Genomic DNA, 14,916 nt, shown 5'->3' with positions numbered 1-14,916 from the left:
CCCCTTTTTTGCCAAATAGTCTTGATCTGGAATTTAGGTGTTTGCTTCATCTTAAGGTTTTAGATTCGATTCTCTTTATTAACAACTCTTGGCGTCATCTCACCCCACGCGTAAGCAAGTGAAACGGCTATAGAAGGAGCTGTAGGGATTAGTCCGAAGCGCGCGCAAATTTGTCCGAGGCACTGCATTAAAAAAATGTTAAAGAAAAATGCAACACACACATGAAAGGGAAATTATAAATGCAAAGAAAACGTACGATTCACTTTGAAGTGCATCTGTACCGTTGATTTGTCTTTTCGAGGTAAATTCCGAGTACATTTTCTTTGTACTTAGCGCTCTCCCACATGAAAATTCCAGATCCACATTTGCCCTATTCGAATGCTACAGTTTTCAACCTCATTTAAAGCTTAACAAGTACTAGATTTTAACGTTTTCAAATTTTAAAAATGGTAAAAAATGGAGGATTATACTACCAAACCTTTTGTTCAAGTATTCCACGTCAAACGGTCAAAATTAAATTTGAAGCATAGAATGTTTGGAAAATGACGGCTCATGACTTGTTTTGATAATTAATATCCGTCAATGACATTTTCAGCATTAACAAATGTTCTCAGCATGTTCTTGGCGGGTATTAATTATCAAAACATGTCATTGACAATTATTTTCCCTAGAATGTTTAAGATTATTATAGGAATTTTCTCGATGGGCTCTTAAGTTAAATCTCCATCGTTAATTATAGGAATTTTCTTCCTTTTACATCCTCTGTAATCATTTTAACTTAACACCCTTCTACACTTCTAGTTCTCTTATTTTCTTTTCTTTTGTTAAATAGTACAACTGTTGATGTATTTCGAAATTTGCAGAACATTTTCTAGATGTATTTTGACCTCTTTTTTTGTCCTTCTAAACTCTAAGATCCCGTTTAGTTGTACAGAAAAGATATGAAAATAAAATTTCATTTAGTTTTTTCTAGTATTCAATTGTCAAGAAAAGCATCGAAACTCACTCGAAGATGCTTTCCTACAAAATATATTACGTGTTTTTCGTCTAGTATTTTTTTATTTAGCATTTACATTTTGAATATATATAACGTACCTTTATTCAAAAAGTAAAAAAAAAAAATGTTGCTAAAAAAATCTCAAAATTGACAATGTGTTTAATTTCCATGTAAAACCCTTTAGCAACATAACACTTCAATTTTCCTTCTCTTTTTCCTTCACTTTATTTTTTAGGAAATTTATTTCCTGCTTGCCTTCCTAAAATCACCTGAATGTTACGTATACTACCTCGTTCCACTACACCATCCATTACATCTCTCATGCTGCAGAGGAACTGGGCTGCTTACGAATAGCTTATGGCTCAAATCGACTCTTTCAGTAATCAAGCCAAATTCAAACTGAGCTTTAGACTCGGTTAGTAAACAAGTTGACTTCAATACTCAAAAGTTCGACTCGGTTAGCAAAGAAGCTTTAAGAGCTTGGCTCAGCTGGTTTGCAACTGAGGCTGAAGTCCTACCGTAAACTCGCGAAACACCGGATCAAGTCTTTCTTCTCCAGAGAATCCTCTCATATCCTTCTCTCTCCTTCTTCAATCTCTCTCTCTCTCTCTCTCTCTCTCTCTAAACTTGTCCGTGCATGCTCTCCTTGTACTCTTCCTCCAGTCCATGGCCAAAGCCCGCGCTACCAGACGCAACCTAGACTCCTTCACTGTCAAATCCATCAACAAAATCATCCGAGGTAATCCCCCCTCTCTCTCTCCTCTCTCTCCCCCCCCTCTCTCTCTCTCTCTCTCTCAACAAAATCATCGACAAAAATTCTAACCATGACGTGTCCGGTAGCCGGTGACTGCGTTCTAATGCGCCCCTCGGACTCCTCGAAGCCGTCGTACGTGGCGCGGGTGGAGACGATCGAGGGCGACAGCAGGGGCGCCAACGTTAGGGTTCACGTCCGGTGGTACTACCGGCCGGAGGAGTCGATCGGAGGCCGGCGGCAGTTCCACGGTTCGAAGGAGTTGTTTTTGTCTGATCATTATGACCTGCAGAGCGCTGATACGATCGAGGGGAAGTGCACGGTGCACACCTTCAAGGGGTACACGAAGCTCGATGCGGTCGGGAACGAGGACTTCTTCTGCCGTTTTGAGTACAACTCGTCCACTGGTGCTTTCGATCCCGATAGAGTTGCCGTGTAAGTCGATTTCGATCTCCGAAAAGTTTCGTGTTTTTTCTTAAATGATCAATTTGAACTTCAATTGATATGTTTAAGAGCATCTCCATTCTTTCCCTATACTTTACTCGGCAAATATTTTAGTAAAAGTTTCATTTTTTTGGGTGCCCGGGCGCACCTCGACTAACCGTGGGACTAATCCCACTGCCCACTTGTGGGGTGCCAATTAAAGCCAGAGCAAAGCTCTATATATATGGACTGGTCAAAAGGAGTTTATAATGCCTTAGAGGTTTCAAACCTGAGACCTTAGGACGAAGCAACCCCTAAGACCTGAGACTGTCAACCCCTTGGGGTTTGTAAAAGCTTCATTTGATATGAAGTATGAAGGACTACAATAGACAAACCTAAATTTAGGCTTTGTTTGGAATGTAGGGAAATGAAGAGGAAAGAAAAGAAAGATTAAAAAATTTATCATTCCCCTTTTTGGTTTGGGAGAGAAAAGAACGGAAAATGGGGCAAAATAGACTATTCAGCGCAGTAATATTTTCCGTGTGTATTACTTTCATTTTCATTCTTAACTTTTTCTCTCCTCTTCCCCTACTTTTCAAAACATTCCAAACAAAGTCTTAAGCATAAATTTGAGTAAAAGCTTCATTAATGGCATAGCTGTAAATTACCGAGGCGCAAAATACCCTTCGAAAATTTGAGTGAGGCAAGAGTCTCCCTTGATTTTAGAATTAAACTTATTATGAGGTAAGTTCTAGTCGAGTAGTGGAGTTGGTTTTGAGTTGTTTTTACTCAAGTTTTTAGTTTAAGTGAAAAAAAAGGGTAAGGGCCGGAGATACTCTTACATGGAGTTTTTAGGGGAAATTTGTTGTGTGATATATCTATAGTGGATTCAAATTGGAAGTCATTGGTCTTTGCTTGTGAATTTTACTGGTTGCTAGGATAGGATTCTGGTTTCCTTTTATGTCAAGGTTTGGCATTTTAAAACCTGGATTTTAGGCTATTTTAACTTGTTATTGTTACCTGCATGTGAATTTGGTGCAATTTAACCTCGAATTATACGCTGTAGATTGGCGAGACTTCAGTTGCCATGGGATATTTGGGTGACCTTATTTATAAGAGGACGAAAAATGCTAATGCGGACTGATGTATCTGTTCCAAATGTAGCATGATATGTGAAATGTGTATGGAAATAGGTAATTGTTGAGGAGAACACACGAAAAATGCGCTGGTGTTGTGAATATTTTGGGCCTTTTGGCTTTATCCTCACGTTAACCTTAACCACTGGCCTAGGCAGTCCTTTGCATGACCCATGTAGTTATTACTTATGGCACTGAATTTGGTATTGTGTGTGTGTGTATATATGTGTATGATAAATGGACAACTTTCATTATTTTGGTATTCATTGTTGCGAAACATTGTTGATATGTATTTCAGTAGTTTGAGTGTTCTGGTTTTATCTTTACTCCGCAGGTACTGTAAGTGTGAGATGCCCTACAACCCTGATGATCTAATGGTCCAATGTGAAGGTTGCGCAGATTGGTAAGTTGGTTGGTTTCGTATTCATTATTGTGAGCAAAGCATTTTTAGTATTTTGTGTTCTGTTTGGTGGATGGAAGAACATTCCTTGCTAAGAGTAGGCAGGTTGATAAGTTCTAAGTATATAACTATCTCAGTTGTATAAACATTGTTGTGTGATCTGTTGTGCTTGTCTATTAGAAATAAGCAAGAAAACAACGACGTAGATAAACTGCTCAACAACTTGTTTGTGCCATGGAAAATCGAACAAATTATATGCCTTGTATTTTGCTCATGGAAGTCATGGCGACTTTCAGTTGAGCTGGGAATGAGGGGTAAAATGAGAATTGTTAGTAGTTGCAACCTTAGTGAACGGTGAACTATCAAAGCTGTCATGTACTGACTAAAACACCATTAGACAAGTGATTGAGCCTAGGGTGCTCTTCTTACCCAAGACAAAACAAAGAAGGATGAAAAGCTAGAGAAATGGAAGACAAATAACTATTGTTTTGTTTAACTACAGGAAACCTATTTAGTATTGCGGGCAAAACCTGCCCCTAGAGGTATGTTTGTGGTCTAAAATTGGCTTGGCCCAATTTGGATGGTCCAAAATTTGGAGATTTCTCCATTTATGTTAAATAATTCTCCTTTTGATATCCCGATCCATTCAATTTCAGGATGTAATGTTTCAGAAGTAGACTAATTTTCATTTAGAAAGGTGCCTTGAAGCACACACCACTCAGCTAGTTTTTTGCCTCCAGAGGATTGAACCCCAACTATGGGTTAAGGAATCAACTGAATTCGAGCTGCCCTTCTCGACCTAGTTAGCTAGTGGTTTTCAAAACTTTTTTTTTTTAAATTGCCAAGGGGCATATAGATTTAAAGCTTGGTGTGGCTTTACACCTTATGAGTGTTAACCTTTCCTAATACAAGAGGTTCAATGGTGAAAACATTGGAAAGGGAAAGAAATAAAACAAAGGTTCTTTGCTGGCACCATTTGTTCATGTTGATTGTTGTGCACAAAAGTATTAATTTCTCCCATGTTATTTGCAATTGGGTAGGATGTGCCACCATAGACACCAGGTGAGGTTGTTGGGACTATGCAACGAGGACGTTGCATCCCTAAGGTGGGAAGATTGTAATACCCCGGATTTGGGGGTTTGAGAGCGGTTAGTCCCACATTTATTGGGAGCTAAAGCCTCATGTGGTATATTAACACCCACCTAGGCTACATGGTACCTTCTTAGGTATACCTTTTCAGGCCAAGTGTTTGGGCCAAAAGGGGGTCCATGGTCAACCGGGTCAGGTCGTTACAACTGGAGCCTAGTCTCTGTGCTAGAATGAAGGCATGATCCTAACATGATTTATGTTTGTCCATTGTTATAGCATGTTTGAAACCAAACATTTCCCATCACATATATTCAATCTACTGAGAATATGTTGCAACTCTTGTTAGTTATAGATTTTAAACAAACACAGTCTTCCTATGTTGCTTTTACTATAGGTTCCACCCAACTTGTATTGACATGACCCCAGAGGAAGCCAGAAAACTTGACCACTTCTATTGCCTAAATTGTTCATCTGGAGATAAAAAGAAGCTGCAAAACTCTCATGCTACGTCCAGGAAAACAGATACGAAGGTAACTACTCTCCGCTGGGTAAAAACAGAAATTTCTATCTTGTCCTAGTTATTTCGTATTTTTCTTAATGAAGCTTACTTGCATGTCCTCCCGCAAATCTTATGTAATTTTTTGTGTGCATCTTGTTTCTTCTTCTAAAATATGGGTTGGTTTTATGATCTTTCTAGATGAATGAGCAATATAATAACTATATGTCTGGGCCATGGTTTTAAATCGCGGTTGCGGTCAGCGTAACGGTCGCCGTCGTGAGTAAGGGGTATCGGGAGTATCGATCACTGTGTAACGGGAATCGGAGACCGTAGTCGTGAATTTTTTTAAAGCAATAGCAAATGCTAAAAAAAAATTTAATACACATGTTCTAACCTTATTTTTGAAAAAATTGGATGTTTTTAGCGATATCTTACTAATATTTGACTTTTAGAAGTAGCTTTGTTAATAAGATTGGATCAAAAGTCGCATTTTGAGGCGCTTAATGCTGATATTTTGTAAGGGATAAATTTTCAGTATCTAACAAACTAGGATTGGTACTATGATAGATATGTATGCAAATCCCTTTATTTTTAGCCATTAGGATTTTATATTTTAGTTATTTATCCCAAATCTCTTTAATTTTCTTATCAAAGAAAAACTCTAATTTTCAAAAAATTCTGTCACACTCACCCTCTTAATTACAATGTCAAGAAAAAATATACATTAGAAAAATAATTCTAAATTAATGGGTACACAACACACCCTATAAAATCTCATTCATTAAATATCACTACATACGTCTAATAAAGAAATTACTAGAAGTGTCTAAAACAAATCTAAACTAATGGGTACACTATTGTTTTTACGCAACTCACACAATAAAATTTCCATTCATTAAACAGCCCTACATACACGTATACTTTTTGCACAGCCACTTACCACACCAGTCGACAACTCTACAGTCATGTTCTTCGACGACTACTTAGTCTCAGACCTTCAATCAAACCCCCAAAAAACCCTAATCCATCAGAAAAGAACATTAATCCCAGCCTATACATTCAAAATCAAAGCCAAAGAAGAGAAATTACCTTCCGAGGAGTCCAAATCGAAGAAGAATGTGAAAATGAAGCCGAAGTTGAAGAAGTAGTTGAAATCGAAGCTGTTTCTTCCTTATTTTCGCCTAAATCGAAGCTATTTGGCTAAGGTGATATGTGTTCGAAGTTTTTTCTCCCCTTCAAAGCTATGTATTCGAAGTTTTTTTCCCCCTTCAAAGCTATGCATTTGAAGTTTTTTTCTTCCCAGACCCAGTTGTCGACTGAAACTGCGAAACGGGGCATAACGGCCGTTATGCACCGATTCCCGTTAGGTTACCGCCATTACCCACATGATTTCCCGTAACACCGTTATTCATAAGTGTTACCGTATCGACCCGTTGAAATCCCGTTTCATAATGGCCGTTGTGTTACGTAACAGCCGTTTTTTGAAACCATGGTCTGGGCATACATGTGCTTAACAAGAGAGTTCCACATAAACTAGCTTGTGCCCATATTGCAACCTCACATCCAGTACGGAATGCATGACTGTTAAGAGGTCATGTTTTATTTTCAAATACATGTCAACTTAATGGTCAAATTTATAAAGCCAGTCCAGATTTAGGTGATGGCTACAAGTCTACAACTAACGTGTTGAGATCAGCAAGTGGCAATACAAGATTTTTAATATGGCTCCATTCATTGGAAGTTAGAAATAGATGGGAAGTTATTTAACATACTTCAGGTATGGGGATACTTCCTCTTGAACCATGTTTGCATGGAGGTGGGAGTAGAGTGAGTTTGGGATCATATGTGGTCTGCGGGAGAGCGGTTACACGACGCCCACCCTTTTTCAGGTTGGCAACTGATAGGGGGCGAAGGTGGCGGACTACAAAAATGAGGGAATGTGGTATTGTGGGATCTCACTCTTTGAAGAGAGGTACAAGATTGGGAGATGGATGAGTAGCCTTGTTAGGAAAGGATGAGTTACTAGTATTGTTAGGAATGCGATTTTTTAAGGGAACACGTACAGAGCTGGGGACACGGCAAAAATAAATAAATAAATAATATTTATTGCATACGAGTGAAAATATAGTTAGGTGTATAAGCTTGAAGATTCATATTTATAGCAAGCATCATATATACATTGTAAAACAAAATATTTATTCCAAAATATTTGAGGCAATTACACATTTACCCCCCCAAATTTTAAATTTTTGTTTGCATATTTAACTCTTGTCATGTCCCCATATGCCCATCGCGTGTCCCTGCCATGTCTCCCCCTAAAAAAGTTAATTAAATTTATCATGGCATGTCCCATACGTATTTTGTAGTGTCCCCCGCGTGTCTCCTTGTCAGACACGGGAACAAGTCGGCCTCTAGGAGTGTCTATGCTACATAGGCTACTGGTGCGCCGTCTAAGGTCGTCATTTTTTTGTATGGTTGCGACTAAAAATAATATCCTAACAATTGACAATCTTATTCGGCGTAAGATGGTGATGGTTAATTGGTGTTGCATGTGTGTGCGGGGTGGTGAGTCGATTGGTCACCTGCTTGTTCATTGTTCAATAGCTATGGAGTTATGGCCTTCAGCTCTCACATGGTTTGGCATCTATTGTGTTTTTCCGGTATCTGTGAAAGAGATTCTTAAAGGTTGGGGTGGGGCTCGAGTTGGGAAAAAAAGAAGAAAGATATGGGTGCTCATCACATTGTGCGTGATGTAGATTATATGGAGAGAAAGGAACAAAAGGCTTTTTGATGGCGGGCACAGTTGTGTACAGGCTTAGAGTATTTTTGTTTATTTTTTGTATACTATTAGTTAAGTTGTAGATTAACCTTGGCTGAAGTTTATGTGCTAGTATATTTGGAAAAAAAAGTAGCAAAGCCTATGAAAGCGAAAGTTGAAATTTCATAGCATAGGAGGTTGAAATCTCATGTCAAATTTTGATTCTTAATCTATTTCCTCCCCACCAGCTCTGCAGAGCTGCAACATTCAAAATTTTAGTTAGTGTACAAGCAGCAAGGATTTAAGTTAGTTTACAACAAAAGCAAAGATGGCCTTTACAAGGACTTTAATCTAATCTACTTACGAAGTTTGAGATTGAGAGCATTGCCCCAAAGCATTTTATGTGGGTTCTTCCTGGAGAAAATTTAAGGTACTAGAAACCAACAAATAGAATATGTTGTTTTGTGACTTTTTCCAAGTACTCTTTAACTCACAATATGGGGTAGCATGACTCAGCAAGCAGCATGACACTGTCCGTCTGAATATTTGTTGCTATGCCGGGGTAGGAACATGCAGCCTTCATTGCCCCATTTGCGTCCCCATGTATTCCTCATAATCCACACAAGTTCATCCAGATAGGAACCATAACCTACCAGCAATCCAGAATGTCTCCTTATTGCTTTTGGGTCGGGGTTATACTGTGGGTTAGGGTGATACCATGGAGGACAATAGATGCCCTATAATTATTGTATACGTTCAAATAAGTGCATGTTCATTTGTTGGTAGAGGTAAATTGATTTTTTTTTAGTTGGCTTATCCCTTTATAAAGACTGTTTGTTCCAACCTGGCTAAAAAATCAATTTACCTCTACCAACGAATTAACATGCACTTATTTGAACTTATACAATGATTATAGGGCATCTATCGTCCTCCATGGTATCACCCCAACCCATAGTATAACCCTGACCCAAAAGCAATAAGGAGGCATCTGGATTGCTGGTAGGTTATGGTTTCTATCTGGATGAACCTGTATGGATTATGAGGAATACATGGGGAGGCAAATGGGGCCATGAAGGCTACATGTTCCTACCCGGCGTAGCAGCAAATATTCAAACGGACCGTGTTACTTGCTGAGTCATGCTACCCCATATTGTGAGTTAAGAGTACTTAGAAAAAGTCACAAAACAACATATTCTATTTGTTGGTTTCTAGTACCTTAAATCTTCGAGTTTTTTCTTCCAGAAAGAACCCACATAAAATGCTTTGGGGCAATGCTCTCAATCCCAAACTTTGTTAGTAGATTACTTTAAAGTCCTTGTATAGGCCATCCTTGCTTTTGTTGTAAACTAACTTATATCCTTGTTGCTTGTACACTAACTAAAATTTTGAATGTTGCAGCTCTGCAGAGCTGGTGGGGAGGAAATCTTAGCCTCCTCAAAGAAAGGTAGATTAAGAATCAAAATTTGACATGAGATTTCAACTTCCTATGCTATGAAATTTCAACTTCCTAATTTGCTTTCATAGGCTTTGCTACTTTTTTTCAAATATACTAGCACACTTCAGCCAAGGTTAATCTACAACTTGGTAACTAATAGTGCATCTTTTCCATGCAGATTATGTCACAAAATTACTGAAGGACCTGTTCGAGAAGATAACCAAATCTGATTATCTTCATGAACATTGAAGGCACTTAATGAAGAGAAGGCTATTCTAGAACTTCTTTTAATTAAGTAATCTTATTAGTATTTTTTTTGGTTTTTAAATTAAGTCATGTTATTAGGCTCTTCTGGACCTTCTTGTTAACATTATTCTCTCTCTAAACTCTCACAGTTGCTACAATTTAGATATATTTTGTTTCACACCGAGTTTGGCCCCTTTCGCCTTTAAATGAATGGATTCTAAATTGGTTGGTGGAAAGTCTGGCCCTTTATTTAGTTTTAATCCTCGGGGTGATAGATTTTTTTTTATAAAAAAAAATATAGGCATAAAGGGAATGCCCGATGCCAACCGAGTACAAAAAGATAGGCCATTGGCAAAAAGGCCCTAACCACTGCTACGGACCACAATCAAGAAGGGCTTCCTTCTTTTGTCTTCTCAACTATACACAAAAAATAAACCAAAATACTCTAAGCCTGCACAGAACTGTGCCCGCCATAAAAAAGCCTTTTGTTCCTTTCTCTCCATATAATCTACATCACGCACAATGGGAATCTTTCTTCTTTTTTTCCCAACTCGAGCCCCACTCCAACCTTTAAGAACATCTTTCACAGATACCAAGAAAACACAATAGATGCCAAACCATGTGGGCTGAAGACCATAACTCCCTAGCTATAGAACAATGAACAACGATCACCATCCTGCAGACACATGCAACACCAATTAACCATCACCATCTTATGCCGAATAAGAATGTCAATTGTTAGGATTTTATTTTTAGTTGCAACCATGTAAAAAAAGACCTTAGACGGCGCACCAGTAACCTATGTAGCACAGACACTCCTAGAGGTTGGCATGTCCCCGTGTCCGACAAGGAGACATGCGGGGGCCACGGAAAAATACATATGGCGTGTCCAATAAATTTAATTAACTTTTTTAGGGGGAGACATGGGATGGACATAGCAAGAGTTAAATATGCAAAGAAAATTTTAAAATTTTGGGGGGTAAATGTGTAATTGCCTCAAATATTTTGGAATAAATATTTTGTTTTACAATGTATATATATGATGCTTGCTATAAATATTGAATCTTCAAGCTTATACGCCTTAGTGTTTTAAAAAGTGCGCGCTATGGCGCAAGGCATGCGCTTTCAAAGATGTGGGCTATAGCGCCGAACCCTAAGGCGCGCGAAAGGCGCTAAGGCGATCGCCTTTCATCAGTGAGCCAAAAATCAAATCTGACGGCTCTCACCCATACATAACATGTTCGTGATGCACTGAATAATTCTTTCTTTTAAGTCGATTTCAACCCTAATCAATCATACCCAGCAGAGCAGCTTTTGCTCCTCTTCTTCTTCTTCTTCTTCTTCTCACGTTTCTGTTTTTTTTTTTTTTCCTTCTTCTTCTTCTCCTCCTCCCACGTCTCTGTTTTATTTTATTTTTTCTGTCCCTTCCATAATAGAAAATCAAAATTTCATATTAGTTAGGCTGTAGAAAATCGAAATCGAAATTTCTGTCCCTTCCACGTCTCTGTATGCCGCCTCTAGATTTTATTGCCTTTAATCCTTATGTTTATGTCTAAGGCTAAACATTATTATGTTAGCTTTTCATGGATGATATGTTGTGTTTAGTACGTTTAACCATTGACATGTTATGTTCTATGACATTTGAAAGTTTTACAAGTGTGTGTTTGTGTTGAAAACTTGTTCTAATAAAATTTGCCTCACTGCGAAAGAAAAAAATAATAATTTGTGTTTCGCATCAATAAAGTGCGCACCGCACCTTGCGCAAAAGCCCCAGGGGACTGGTGCGTCTTTCGCCATTTAAACACTGCACCTAACCATATTTTCACTTGTATGCAATAAATATTATTTATTTTTGCCATGTCTCTTGCTGCGTACGTTCCCCCTTAAGAAATCTCATGTCTGTATCCATGTCCGAGTTCATATCTGTGTCCGTGCTACGTAGCGAGTAACCCAAATAGCCTTCCAGGGGAAATCCGAGACCGACTTGCCCCTTAGCGTCCGATAATAGGATTTCACCTAAAAGCCCCTGTGGTTGAAGGTCTCCATCTCAAGCCATCCTCGCCCATACCGGAGACGCCGATGCCATAAAGCCTTCCTAACAATGCTAGTAACTCATCCATTCCTAACAAGGCTACTCATTTTTGTAGTCCGCCACCTTCACCCCGCCACCTTCACCCCCTATTAGTTGCCAACCTGAAAAAGGGCGGGCGTCGCGTAACCGCTCTCCCGCAGACCACATATGATCCCAAAACTCACTCTACTCCCACCTCCATGCAAACATGGTTGGAAAAATCCTAGTGAAGAGTGTTTTGGTTTGACATTTTGTGTGCAATGAGTGAAACAAGAAGCAAAAGCTAATGTGTAGAGTGTATGGATGGCTTTTTTACTAGTGATTTAGACATAAGCTTTCATTGGCCATCATTACAACTTTGGCTTGTCAATTTAAGCCTTGCATAGTGCTTACTGTATAGACGATGAACACATGAAGTGGAAATGTGTTTCCTTAGTGTTGTCAAATCTTAATAGTCGTGTGCAATAAACCTGCATTGTATTTGCTAGTTGACAATATGCTAAATTCGTGATAGATTGAGCTTGGGTTTTTCAGGCTTATATGACATTTATGGGCTTAGTGTTGACCCTCCTTGTTTAACCACACAAACTATGAAGCACCGACACCTCTATAGGTCGATGTATTGCAGTGTCAGACACGTGTCCCACATGCCAGGTGGCATGTCCAATAATTTAATTTAAATTTTTACTAGGGACACGAGGTCAAAGTGCAATTTTTTTAAATTTTTGGGGGCTCAAACTGTAATTTTTTTAAAAAATTAAGGGTCAAACTGTAATTTTTCAATTGGGTTTTATTGAACTTATGGATGTCTTATTTTGTTTGAATGGTATTGGAACTATGGATTTTTTGTTTTGTTCATATTTTGCCATTTAAACTTGAAAAAAAATATATAAATAAATATACACGTGGCGTGTCCCCCGCCATGTCTGTGTCCCCATTTTTTTAGAATTTATGTGTCCTTGTCCGTGCATCATAGCACACAAATCATCCCCAAGTTCCTCCTCCTCCGGGTCAATTGTGCAAGTTTGACTATGAAGATGGTCTTAAGGGGCGTTCGTCAAAAGTTGATGTATCGCTCGTCCAGGCTTTGTTTGGATCTTGGAGTTATGAGGGATTTTGGAAGAAAGAGAAGGGAAAAAGATTTTTACAGCTGTTCTTGGAAAAAGATTTTTACAACCCAAACAAGCTAAATAGGTCAAACCTGCCAAAATGAACCAATTTTTTCTTGATCGACCTACAGTTTCTGAGATGGGACCCTTGTCCCTTCAGAGGGTTGCTCTTTTTGTCTTGTTTCTTGTTTGCAGCGGCTAGTATTCCCCCCTTTTCTTTCTCCAATGAGATTTTCACTCGATTAGAGTTTGTTTGTGACTTTGTGTCCCTCCGCCCCCGTCATCTGTATTAGTTTACTTTCTCTATTCATTTATTGTCAGCTCATTTTTTGGTCAATTGGAACTAGGAAAAGTGATTTGTGGATTATAGTTACTGTTACACATGGAGTGGAAGAAGAGTTTAGATTCTTGAAATAGAAAAACCTCCCAATTGCTTAAAAATGATATGAACAAGGATTCCATATGTTGGTAAATATCTAATGTATGTCTTCACAGAGTTGCAGTAACAGGTTACTCTGTCATTTATCTGTCCGCTCTTCTAGTACTATCCAAATATCAAATCACACATAAGATCAGTCTGTGCTTTTAAACTTAAAGGATTTTCAAAGGTTCTAAATCATGGTATTGGGATTCCTTTGAGTTTCAGTGATACAGCTTGACCGATACCGGCAATACGTAGGAAATATCGGTATCGTAGGACCAAAATTGTGTACTTATCTTTTTCTCAAGTGCAAGGGCATATGCTTTCTGGCTTCTTCACGATGTAGGCATACCAGTTATTCCAAACTTCTTCCCTCTTTGAAGATAGATTGTCCATTTCTTGAAATGGGCAACTCAGGTGACTTTCTGACAAAAAAAAAATGTTTCATTTGATATGGTTTCTTCGCCTTCTAAAGTCATCTTTCTCCCTTCATCAAAAAGTGGAGGTATAGATATGGTATTGAAAACTCTTTCCTGATGTACCATGAGGTGACTGCTGACGAATGTATACCAAGCAATTGGTTCCTAAGTGGTTGGGGAATTAAGCTCTCTCGGAAGTGATTAGCTGTTCATTGATGGTAGGAGATTTGTTGTTTTATGGTTATTGAGGTTTTGCTTGTTGCTGCATGGCTTCATGGACCCGTGGAGGGATTTTATGCAGGGGAAAGGAAAACGAAAAGGTCAAGGAAAGGTAAGAAGACAACTAAAATATCCATAATTCTCTCCGCAAGTCCATGCTCCAAAGACAGCCTTGAACTGTTGCTAAGGTTTCATCTGTTATCTCAGCTTCCTAATGACTAATGTCTTTCCTGTGAGGATTCATGGGTAGCATTGTAACATTGTTTTTTAAATGATGCTTATGATCATCATTGCTACTGCTACTTCTAACTAAACATAAATGAAGAAAAAAAAAAACTAGTTCTCGATATGAATGTTTGATGGACATTCCAGGTGGATACAAAACGCCGTCGGAGGTAACACTGTTGAGATGTGCATAAGTTGGGAGTGAACTTGGCTTCAAGCAAACACAGAGGCCGTATCTGCGTCACAAGCAACAGTATTTGTGAGCTGATGTGAGAGGGAAACTGGTTTTGAAAACATTTTGTATATCTAATTGGTGTTCGAGGGTTTTCCTTTCAAAAGTCAAGGATGTGTTTGATTGTCTGTAATTATGTAATATAAAATCTCCCTTGTTTCTCGATCTTTTCCCCACTTCTACGGTTACCTGTACATTGTTTTTTGACGAACGTTACCTGTACATTGTTATCTAGAATGATTTTCTCTTCCCAGCAAAAGATGAAGTGTCTTTCTTATGTTTGCAGCGTTTTCAACTCACCTGAAACGGCCATTCAGAAGGAGCTTGCATCGCTCCGTCGGCCTTGTGGGCTGAATATGGCTCACCAATTACCAAAACAAATTTTCTCACATTTTGAACTCGCCAACTTTTTGGTTGCCAGTTGTGCAGAAACACTTTTATGAAGTTGTTTGATCTGACGATTTTTTGGAACTTGTTTTGTAGATC

General features: G+C 38.6%; 1 protein-coding gene across 3 annotated transcripts; it reads left to right on the top strand.

The window, feature by feature from the left end:
- The first annotated feature begins 1,504 nt into the window (after positions 1 to 1,504).
- LOC131325170 (chromatin remodeling protein EBS-like) lies at positions 1,505 to 14,689 on the top strand. 3 transcript variants are annotated; one of them, XM_058357264.1, is made up of 6 exons: positions 1,505 to 1,736; positions 1,838 to 2,183; positions 3,642 to 3,710; positions 5,191 to 5,326; positions 9,452 to 9,497; positions 9,667 to 11,450. In XM_058357264.1, exons 1-6 carry the CDS (start codon positions 1,664 to 1,666, stop codon positions 9,735 to 9,737), a joined length of 741 nt encoding a protein of 246 aa, XP_058213247.1. In that variant the 5' UTR covers positions 1,505 to 1,663; the 3' UTR covers positions 9,738 to 11,450. The 3 variants fall into 3 exon arrangements, with proteins under 3 accessions (XP_058213247.1, XP_058213246.1, XP_058213248.1); XM_058357263.1 differs by lacking the exons at positions 9,452 to 9,497; positions 9,667 to 11,450 and adding an exon at positions 14,043 to 14,304 and having other exon boundaries at positions 1,514 to 1,736; XM_058357265.1 differs by lacking the exons at positions 9,452 to 9,497; positions 9,667 to 11,450 and adding an exon at positions 14,346 to 14,689 and having other exon boundaries at positions 1,520 to 1,736.
- The last annotated feature ends 227 nt before the right edge of the window (positions 14,690 to 14,916 follow it).

This window comes from Rhododendron vialii, chromosome 5a (assembly GCF_030253575.1).
Source record: "Rhododendron vialii isolate Sample 1 chromosome 5a, ASM3025357v1".
In the NCBI taxonomy this organism is placed as follows: domain Eukaryota; kingdom Viridiplantae; phylum Streptophyta; class Magnoliopsida; order Ericales; family Ericaceae; genus Rhododendron; species Rhododendron vialii.
The sequence above is the reverse complement of the archived record's forward strand: the minus strand, read 5'-3'. Positions and strand labels throughout refer to the sequence as shown.